Genomic DNA, 10,638 nt, shown 5'->3' with positions numbered 1-10,638 from the left:
AGAGAGAGAGAGAGAGAGAGAGAGAGAGAGAGAGAGAAGGGAAAGTAGTGTTTTGGCTATTGACAAAAAGTCCATTTCACACCACAAACTAATAATTACATTTGTATATTTATATAACTGAAATAGTTTATGGAATAACATTTACCTTAAGTAGATAGATATTTCAGATAAGTGAAAAGGAATGATACAAACACTTTGTGTATTTCTTTCAGTTAAAACAATATTTCTTTTTATGGTTGAATATTTCATTGAATGAATATATCCCATTCAGTGGGTGGCTGCTTTAAACATCTTTTGGCTATTATAATTAATGTTGCTATGGATGTTTATGTATGAGTTTTTGTGTGGACTTGTTTTCCTTTCTGTTACAAACATATCTAGGAGTGGAGGGTTTTATTTTATTTTATTTTATTTTATTTTATTTTATTTTATTTTATTTTATTTTATCAGATGTTTCCTCTTTTTAACCTTTTGAGGAACTTTTAGACTGTTTCACATACTGGCTGTATGTATCATTGTACATTCTTATCAGCTATATGAAGCCTCCAATTTTTGGTACTTATGGGATCAAACCCTGGGTCTCCTGCATTCCAGGCAAGTACTTTACCATTTAGCTATACCTCTAAGCTCATTTTCTGACTTTTTGTTTCAAACTGTCTTAGTGAGTGTAAATTTTGTATCTCACTACCAAAAATGATGTAATGAGTATTCTGTATTAGCATTTCCTGAATTTTATTTGAATTTCCCTGATGGCTAACCATGTTGAGTATCTTTTCATGTATTAATTGATCATTTCTTTGGATAAATGCTATTCAGATCCTTTGATAAATTTTAAATTGGATTATATTTCTTTTTAATGATTTTATCTATTTATAATTTATTGGAGGGATGTGCAAAGGTCAGAGGGCACTTGTGGGAATTGGTTCATTCCTTTAAATATGTGGGTTCCAGGGATCAAACATGGTCGATCAGGATTGGTGGCAAGCACCTTTATCTGCTGAGCTTCCTAGCTGGCTTACAGTTCTTTTTAAAAATTATTCTTATTGTGTGAGTGCATCTGCTTTGGCATGCATGTGGAGAGCAGAGGACAAATTCGTGGTGTTGGTTCCTCTCTCCTATCTTTGCATGAGATCTGGGGATTAAACTTGTCAGATTTTAGTCAAGAGCTTTCCTCTCGGAGCCATCTTACCAACCCTTGGATTAGTTTCAAATTTTTGTGAATTTTAGGAACTCTATTTATTCTAGATACACGTCTATAGTCAGATTCTATTTGCAAGGACTTCTCACCTTTCTTGAAGGGGAGGGGTCCACACATATGATAGCAATCCTTTGAAGCCAAAAGTTTTAAGTTTTGATGTAGTTAAGTTTAACTAACTTTTCCTTAGTGGCTTGTGATTTTGCCACATTTAAGAAACCATATCCAAGGTCACAAAGGTATATCCTTAGTCCTCCTATGTTGTTAGTCATTGTCAGCGTATCTAAACATTTAATATCATTAGGTATTTGGTTTGTGTTCAGATTTCCAGTTGTTTCATATATCACAAATGCACATGTATCTGTGTGTATCCACATTCCACCTCAGGCAACTGAGTTATTTGTGAAGAGATCGATTTATTTGTGAGAAACTGAATTATTGATCGCCTAGCCTTTCATGGTGTACATTTTATAATTAGAATCCCTGTACTGCAGTAACCTCCTTCTTTGGTCCGCTGTGTGTTGGGTAATTGATAATTAGATCTAAAAGATTGATCTGATTCAGGCTTTTTGTTGTTGTTTTGTCAAGAATCGTTCACAAATGATTGTTCTATGGGCCAAAATGTGTAAAGTGTGGTCTCCTTTGGCGTTTATTCTATCCCGGAGGGCCGAGACTATTTTTTTTATGACCTGCACTCATTCAGAATTTCTAATAATTTAATTAAGATAATGACTGTCTGAGATTCAAAGACTTCTAGAGAATAGCAAACAATTCCCATTCCACTTAAGAGTCCACAGTATGCTCACAGTTCCAAAATTCAGTTTGTTATATCTCTGGCTAACCCAGTTTCTTCTTTCCACTGTTGTCTCTCTGTTGACTCCTATGGTTATAGGAACCTAAGTACAGGAAAGGCTCTGAGAGATTATCTATATAAGGGAGCCCTTCTTTCTTGAGGGCCCAGGCAGTTGTAGAAATTACATGTATACTTCTGAAGTTAGACTTCTGGGATTTCACTTTATTCTCTGAGAAGCTTAAGTCTTCATGCAACAGAAAGGAGATGGAAGCCCGGAAAAGTTGCCTGAAAGTTGCACAGCCAAAAAGAACTAGGAGTAAATTTCAACCCTTCTGGTCTCTAGTTCAAGACATTTTCCCTCTAAGTGTTCTCTCAAAGCTATAAACACTGAACAAAGCAATGATTACAAGTAGGCTGCAAGTTCTTTAAAAGTTTATATATGGCAACTATTTAACTCATAGTTGGCTTTCTATCTTCATACTCAGAGGGCTGGGAGAGTGCATGTTAACTGTAGTGTGAATACATCAAAATTATAGAAGGACTGGGCAACCTCAGCAGAGAAAGCCAAATAGAACTGGATTGTGAATGAGTTGGTGCCCCTATGGTTGTGTCCACAGCACTGATTTGTGAGATTTTATTGCTGACAGTCAGTGGCTTGCAATTTAGTTTTAGGCAGTGGCCAAAGACACATTTGCTTCCTATTGACCAGAGGGACTGCCAAGTTATATGCTTCGTTTCTACCTACCAACCTACCTACTTGCATTTTCTATTCCTTCTCCTTTCTCTCTATCCTTTATCCTGCCTTTCCCCCACCCTTCTCTTTCTTCACTATATCCTCAATTTCTTCTTTCATTCCATCGCATCTGTCCTTCTCTTTCTCCTTTCCATAGACTTTCTCTGCCTGCCTCCTTCTTTTATCATGCCTGTTCCTCTTCACTAGATTCTGTTTGTTTCCTCCCCTCTTTCTCAGTCTTTTTCCTCGTCCTTCAGTCTCTTACCCTCCCTTCCCCCACAAGTTCCTCACCCCCACGTAAAAACTGGCTTTTGGTGGCTCCCGAGGAGAGAACAGACTCTGTGAGCTTTGGGTCCTCCGATTGGCTGTCGTTGCTAGCACACCAGCTCAAGTCTCGCCTCCGGGCACTGAATGCGCAGCTGCAGCATCTGCTATTGGCTTGTTCTCTTGTCAGCGTCTCTGTCAGAGACTCACGCTGGCGCCCCCAGTTTCTGCGTGAATAAAAAGGCAACCTACCGGCTGAGGTGGGGGTGGGGAGAGGAGAGGGAGAGGGCCAGCTAGGAAAGGCTAAGAAGAGTGGCTGGTAGCCTGGAATCCCTTGAAGAGAGCTAGCAGACGAGAGGTCTTAGGAAGCTGATGAACTAGAAATAGTAGGAGAGACTGAGACTGACCGGTAGCCAGCTAGGCAGACGGACGCATGCCCGGACAGACAGAAGGCTCTGGAGAACCGATAGGTTCATTTTGCCTTTCTTTTTGAAAAGCAGGATTTTGATTTTTCTGTGGCGCCCAAGAGAGAATGCTGGACTCTGCTACTTTCAGCTCAAGCTAAGATTTCTCAGTTAGGGAAGAAAGATCAGCCCAGTCCCGAGAGGGGGAGGGAAGCAAAAGCCCCTGCCTCCAACCCCCTTCCCTCCCCCGGACCAAACTCGGGGACCAAACCCAGACCTTCCCTAACAATCTGACTTCCTCCTTTCCTTTTTAGCATGGTGGCTGTATGGACAGTCTGACAGAACAGAGATTGACATCTCCCAATCTGCCGGCCCCCCACCTGGAACACTACAGTGTTCTGCATTGCACCATGACCCTGGATGTGCAAACTGTAGTCGTTTTTGCCGTGATTGTAGTCCTCCTGCTTGTCAATGTCATACTCATGTTTTTCTTGGGAACGCGCTGAATGGAGTCCAGCCACCTGAGCTGTTGCGAACTCTCACTTTGATTTCATCCCAAGAGCCTCCGAGGGGGAAAAATCAAGAGAGACAGTCTGAGACAGGGAAAGAGAGGGAGAGAAAGAACAAGCTTTCTTACTCAGGGGGGAAAACGTTTTGAGCTTCAACATGGCCTCGCTGTGATATGTATGACGTTGGTATATTATCTCTCCCTAAATCTTTTGTCATGTCTTGTCTTTTAAATATGCCTGTGAGTGTAGTTGCTTATTGCTTGAGTAAAATTGTTGAGAAAGAAGTGTGTTCTATTTAAGTGTGCATGTTTGTGTGCATTCTCTATGTGACGTTTGTGGAGCAAGCTGTGTCCTGTTAAGGTGGCTTCGCTGTTTGTGATGTCTTGTTAACTTATTCTCTAAAAACTACCTTTAAACTCTATTATGGAATTTTAATCAAAATTTCTCTCTTGCTATCAGAATGCGTTTGGGTTTGTTTGGGGCTGGGGTTGGAGAAAGGTATTTGTGGAAGAGCATGATGAATTTTTGGCATTCTGTGAAAGTCTTGCACTGGTTGTTTAGAGGAAGAAAAACCTATGCAAGAAATGGATTTATGGAAAATAGTCTCTAAATGAGGGGTAAATTTTTGAGAAGTGACACACTGGGGTGCCTCGAGTTGGCACTTAATAACTGTGTCCTTTGAATTTCAATTTTGCTATTCAGGGTTTCCAATTTCTGATTGGAAAGCTGCCATCATTAAAACATTTGTTAAAGCAGTAAGTGTCGCTTTCTTTGCAATCATGAAGCAGAACAAAAAGTATCCTTTTATATTTTGAATTAGCAAGAGAGGATTTTGACAAAATGTTTGAGCTCCTTTTCCCAGATATTACACCACTTGATTTGAGTTTGAGGATTTTTTTTCCCCCAGTGTCTCACCCAGAAAACAAAATCGAGCTTTTTCTCTAGTTTGGAAATAATAGTGTTGGTATTACTCCTTTGAGGGAAATCATTTGCAGTGGTGTTCGTGAACTACTTCAAACAGAAGTGGATAGTGCTGGTGAGATTTATATCCTTATTTGTTGCTTAAGAACAGAGGTCTCGGAAACTCATATAACTGTAAGTATATAATGTGCTAATTTAAGAGGATATATAATGGGATTCGAGCTGGGGAAATGTGAGCTGGTCACAGCATTTCAATTTGAGATATGTCTGTATTATATAGCCATGGTGATACTTGTTATTATAATAATTATTATTTGTATATTTCTGTTTTTGCTGAGATGCTTCTTGGCAAGGCTAGTAAAAAGTCATTTCTAGTACCAGTGTGTACATAATATTTGCTTTTTTGTTTGTTTGTTTTTTCCTTCTTCTTCTTCTTCGATGATGCAGACAGATATTTCTCATTCCGTTGCTTACCTGACTTGAAACGGTGCCATTTCTGGCTCATACAGCAGTGAATCATGCCACATACACGCCCACACACATGCTTCTAGCTATACTCATGTGGGCGGCTGCTCATGTGTGATGTGCAAATCAGCTAGCATTATGCTGTCAATTTTCAGGTCTTGTTCAGTCTCTTTGGAAATGGTTATTGAGGGGGCCTTGAAATTGTCCTGATAGATCGAGAGAACATTATTTAATGGCACTAAGTTGAGGTTTTTAACCTTAAAGTGTGCTCCAGTTGACTCAGTGTGGGTGAGAAGCTGAACAGGTTTTTTTCTTCCTTGTTTGGTATCACGATAGAAGCAAGATCTGGGAAGCTTGCTAGCAGTCATTTCATATTTGTCATTCTTTGGTCTCCTTGTGAGGGCCCCTTTGGGGGAACCAAGAACTTCTTTGAAATGAGAATCTAGTATGATTTTTTTTTTACCTGTTTGTTTCAGAGAAATATTTAAAGCTTGCATATCATTTTTTGAGACAATGTTGGAGAATGGGGAAAGGCTGGGTGCTGGGTCTCTGCAGACCTAAGTTTCATCTGTTAACTGGTTGTCTGACAGTGAGCTTTGTTTTGTTTTGTTTTCCCTCAGTGAGTTTGGGATTCCCTATAATATTGACAATTGGAAATCTTTGAACTAGGTGACTTCTAATTTCTTGCATTCTGTGATTTGGTGCACTCCATAAGGACTCAAAGCCAGAGGGAAATGGATTGTATTGAGAAATGAAAAGGAAAATTATTAACCAAAAGGACTAGGGGAAAGGTATATGTGTATTTTGTTGCTGGTATCTGCAGAATAAATTTTTGGGGGGTCTAGCCACCTGGTCAAGAAATGAGAACTCTAACAGTGGAATACATTTGACTTTTGATTATGATTTATTTTATCCTAAAAGGAAAAGGAGTCTGTATAGCTAGTTTTTGATTCAGGTGTTTATGACTAAGTAATGTCATAAAATGCCTAAAAACCCTTGACAGAAAGCCTTTGGGTTTGTGCATAGGGTGCTGCCAGTATATTTCTGGATTTATGTGCATATTCATCTGTGTGTGTGGTGGGGTGGTGGCGGCAGTGGTGGTGGTTGTAAGTACTGAATGTGGACAGAGAGTGTATGGTGAATCTGTGAAGATAGCATCTAGATCCTCAGTTCTGATTAGCTTTCCCTGGGACTGGATAAGTGTCACCTATGTTCATCTCCTAAAGCCTTTCAGGCTTGAATAGAGGGGTACTTTGAATGAGCATTCCCGTCAGTAATTTAAGCTGTAAAGGGCTCATACTTTACAAATTCAGGAGATGTTACTAGCAAGATGACAGGCTACTTCAGAGCTGCCAGAAGTGAGTTTAGGGAGCAGACAACAAGGTGCTAGTGTGGCTTTAGTTGTGTGAACCCTAAAGTCTTTATAGTTCTTCGAATATGTGAATGCATGCAACAAGAGAAGAAAAATGGAAGAAAATGAGAAATTTAGGCCAGACGAGTAAAACCCTGTGCAATTTAACTTGTCTTCTTTCTTTTTTCTTCTGCTTTCTGCCTTGTTAAATACCACCCCCCCGACACACACGCACACTTTTTCTCTCTCATCTGTCACTTTTAAGTGCTTGAGATGCAAGAAAGATGGGGCTTTTCAGCTCTGATTTTTTTAACTTTTCTCTTAGAAAGCACTTTATTTCCCCTCCTTACTCTCTTATCCCTTTGAATAGAAGATAAGCTTTTGCTACTAGGAGGGTGCTAAACCCAAGCTAAGGGATTTTGGCCCTCAGATCCCTACATAGGAATTAAATAAAATGCCTTATACTGGTATCCTAGTAACCCATGAATCACCCCATACCCACTGAACTTCAGAGCCTACTCTCTAAAGGCACAGGCACTATAGTCTCTGTTCAACAAACACTGGAAGCCAGCAAACCTGGAAGAGATGCTCTTGGGGAAAGAGCAAGAAAAAACAAAACCTTCATTGCCTGACAATGCCTAGAAAATATATTCACAGTAGGCATGGAAAGCTCAGCCTTGGACATCCATGTTGACTGTTAATTGGAAGATGTCTCATGAGTTCTACTCTCTCTCTAAGTCATTACCTTTATTTTAAAGATCAACTGAGGCATTTCACTGCCTACTTTTAGGGTAGGAAATCTGTAGGTCTTGAAAGAATATTTTACCTCCTTTTTTTTTTTTTTTTGCTTCAGGCAGTGAGATAGTGAAGTGATAGCCCGGCAGGAACAAATTGACCAGCATATTTCATTCATTAAGATGGGTCTCACCTGTCAAAAGCAGCAATATTCGCTTCTGTAGTTTGCTAGAATTTTGTTTGTAGCTCAGAGAAGCTTGCGAACCCAGCTCTAGGGTAGGGCAGGTATGTGTTCTTTTCCTTTGTTACAGTAGTTTCAGACTGGGAAGTGAGACAAATTAGAAAGTCATTTTGATTGCTTATCTGATGAATGGTGATTAGGGCCTGATTCACCTGTGTGATTGTGCGTGTGCATACAGAGCTAAGGAATCCCAATAAACCTATGGGTGAAGTGCCCTATTGGGTTGTGAGGCTCAGACTTAGAGTGATTTGACTGTACAGAGGATACACTCTAGTTGCAGTGATGGTGCTAAATATGCCCTCTTTAGCCTGTCTGCTACCATTGCATCTGATCTCATGGTGTGAAATGTGAAAATTGAGCCTTTGCTCCCGAAACACCTCTTGCAAACGATCTGGATACAGCTCTAGTAGCTTTTTTGTAAGAAGTGCAATGGAAGAAGCAAATCTTAGACTTTCAAGCCCTTATTTACAACTTCCGTTACAATAAACAATTACAAAGAAGCTTTTGCAACTTCTTTAGGCTGTCTCTTGCTTTCCAAGAATCCTTTATTAAAGCTTAGTTCTTCTAATATGTGCCCAGAGTGTCTCTTTCTGTCCCTATGGATCTAGCACTCTAGAATATTTAATTCATTATGCTTTGCCCTGGCACCAAAGTACAATGTGGAAAAACTAGAAAGGAGAAAGGCCTCCAGGAAAGAAGTTGTTAATGGCTATGTCTGTAACACTTTGTCAATGCATGGGCCTATAAAGTTTGCAAAGTGACTTTTACATCTTTCTTAATTTTACATCATATTAGCCATTTGAAATGGGCAAAGATGCTTGCTGTTCCTGGATTTACAACTGAGAAGAGTAAAGGTGAGAACTATTGGTGGGACAGCCTTTCTAACCGTGATGTAGGAGCATCAAAGTTGACCTTTTCCAGTTAGTGTGAAGCTGAAATGGGTGAGGTGAAGAAGCTGGTGTGTACGAATCATTCCTGAAGTCACACGGCTTTGGATTTGCATGCTTACATTTTTAGTGCCTTTTAATACTTAGAACTTTCGGGAAAAAGAAAAAAACCTTTAGTCCATGAAATGTCTTGAGCAATCATCAACAGTTCTATTTAATAAGTCTTAATGAAAATAAAATGTCACAATTATGAATCCTCAAGGTAAAAGCCAACGTGAATTGCTGAAACCTATGGTTTGAGGGGAACTACATTTTCATGCAATTGTGCTCTTGGAGACACATATACTTTTATATATTTATCTTAAAATATGCTGTCCAAGATTGGGTAGCTTGTTTACTATGCATCAGACCCTGGATTTGATCCTTTGGACTGCACCAAAAGGTGGAACTAAGAACAACAAAAAACCGTGTTATCCCAAACTGATTATGCTGCTCCATCTGCCACCTGACTAATAAATTCTACAGGGAGAGGCTCTGATCTGTCTATGAAATGGCTGATTGAATTTAAACTTCCTCAAGATGATTCAAATATGCTTACCCTTTTGTGTTTGGTACAGTCCTCTTTTGAAATGGGTCTTTTAAGTCAGTTTGAGGGTTTTGATTTTCCCCCAAACTTGTCATACTTTGTTTTTATTGATCTATTCTTATATCTTTATGGGTTTTAATTTTTTGATCATGTGTAAGAAATTCAGATTTTTTTCAAGCACTATATCAGTTAAAATATTATATTTTGTTTATGTATTGTTTTAGGCTTTCGGAGTTTTGAAGTTTGTTCTTCATATCATACAGAAGATTAGCAATGTCTAGTAGTGAAGCATTACTTGAAATTTGAAAATGTATTGCACAAGTTGACTGGAAGAATGTTCTATATGATGAGATTAATGTTACTCCTTTGATATCTTAATAATGCCTCCTTTTGAAGTTGGAGTCTGTTAAGTTTTCTATGTATCTGGTGAACTAGTGCTGACTTTATCTGTCAGTGCTAGTATCTGTCCTACTACTGCATTGATGAGGATAACATGAGATTGTTGCATGCTTTATGGGCATCAGGATACACCCCATTCCTAGCTATTATCTATCAAACTAGTGCTCCCACGAGAAAAAGAATATGTTATTTGGCATCTGTCTCCTGATAAATTTTATCACAGGCTTCACAGTGCCATGCTTTGTTGTTTTGTTTTTGTTTTTTCAAAGTTCTCAAACCAGGTGTTATCTAATTAGGTCTAATTTAGCTGACGGCCAAAGCCACAATTTGTATTTTTTTTTCCTTTTTGGACATGCAGGACATCATGAATAAAACAGAATATATTTTGTTTTCAGAATTCTGCAAAATGTATGATTCCCTTGCTCCTTTGTCTTGCTATATATTGGAATCACCAGGAGGAACTAACAAGATTAAAGCTTTCTAGAATCTCTCTTTTTGAGTTGGTTATAGGGGGGTCTTTGACATTAATATTTTTGTAAAAACAACCAGAGGATGGGAATGTGTGGTCAGGGTTAAGGATTACTGCTGGGGAATAGTTCAGAGGAATTATTAGCTTGGTCTGAGTATAGTTTATTAGATATACGACTAGGAAAGACCTGTGGATTCAAACAATCTGCAGAGATTTCGGGAGCCTTGGTGAGTTCCAAAGGCTTATGTCACTTTCAAGGAGATACTACTCTAGGCAAGGAGTAGTCTGGTACCTATTAGGAGTTAAAAAAACAAGTTGGTTCTCTGTATTTACAGGTTCTGCTGCATTCACAGATAGAAAATATTAGAAGAAAATACATATGTAGAATGCAGTATTAATGAATTTGGGAAGTGGAGCTTCTGGTATATCTCAGTGATACAGCTCAAAGTATGTGAGGCCCTGGGTTTCTTTTACAAGAGTGAAAACATAGTACGAAGAAGAACATCCATAGGGTATAATACTGTATTTTATATAAGGGACTTGAACATCATAAGATTTTGGTATTTGAAGGGAGTCAAGGAACCAATATTCCAGATTCCAAGGGACAACTCTAATCAGTTTAATGGTTTGACGGTTTGAAGTTTCAGGAAAATAATAAATTCCTGTATATTTGCTGTACTAGTGCA

General features: G+C 38.9%; 1 protein-coding gene across 3 annotated transcripts in view; it reads left to right on the top strand.

Annotated features, from left to right (window-relative positions):
- Arhgef9 (Cdc42 guanine nucleotide exchange factor 9) overlaps positions 1-10,638 on the top strand; it is a 138,164-nt gene that overhangs the window by 25,415 nt on the left and 102,111 nt on the right. The window contains exon 1 of one of the 3 annotated variants that reach the window (XM_028774351.1): positions 3,253-4,080. The exons of the other annotated variants lie outside the window; for them this stretch is intronic. Within the exon in view, the coding sequence (XP_028630184.1) occupies positions 4,072-4,080 (9 nt within the window). The 5' untranslated portion in view covers positions 3,253-4,071. Of the gene's footprint in view, positions 1-3,252; positions 4,081-10,638 lie in introns of those variants that run through there. 3 annotated transcript variants of the gene reach the window in all.

Source organism: Grammomys surdaster, unplaced genomic scaffold (genome assembly GCF_004785775.1).
Source record: "Grammomys surdaster isolate TR1022 unplaced genomic scaffold, NIH_TR_1.0 240, whole genome shotgun sequence".
In the NCBI taxonomy this organism is placed as follows: domain Eukaryota; kingdom Metazoa; phylum Chordata; class Mammalia; order Rodentia; family Muridae; genus Grammomys; species Grammomys surdaster.
Note: the sequence above shows the minus strand (reverse complement) of the source record. Positions and strands in the feature narration are given on the sequence as shown.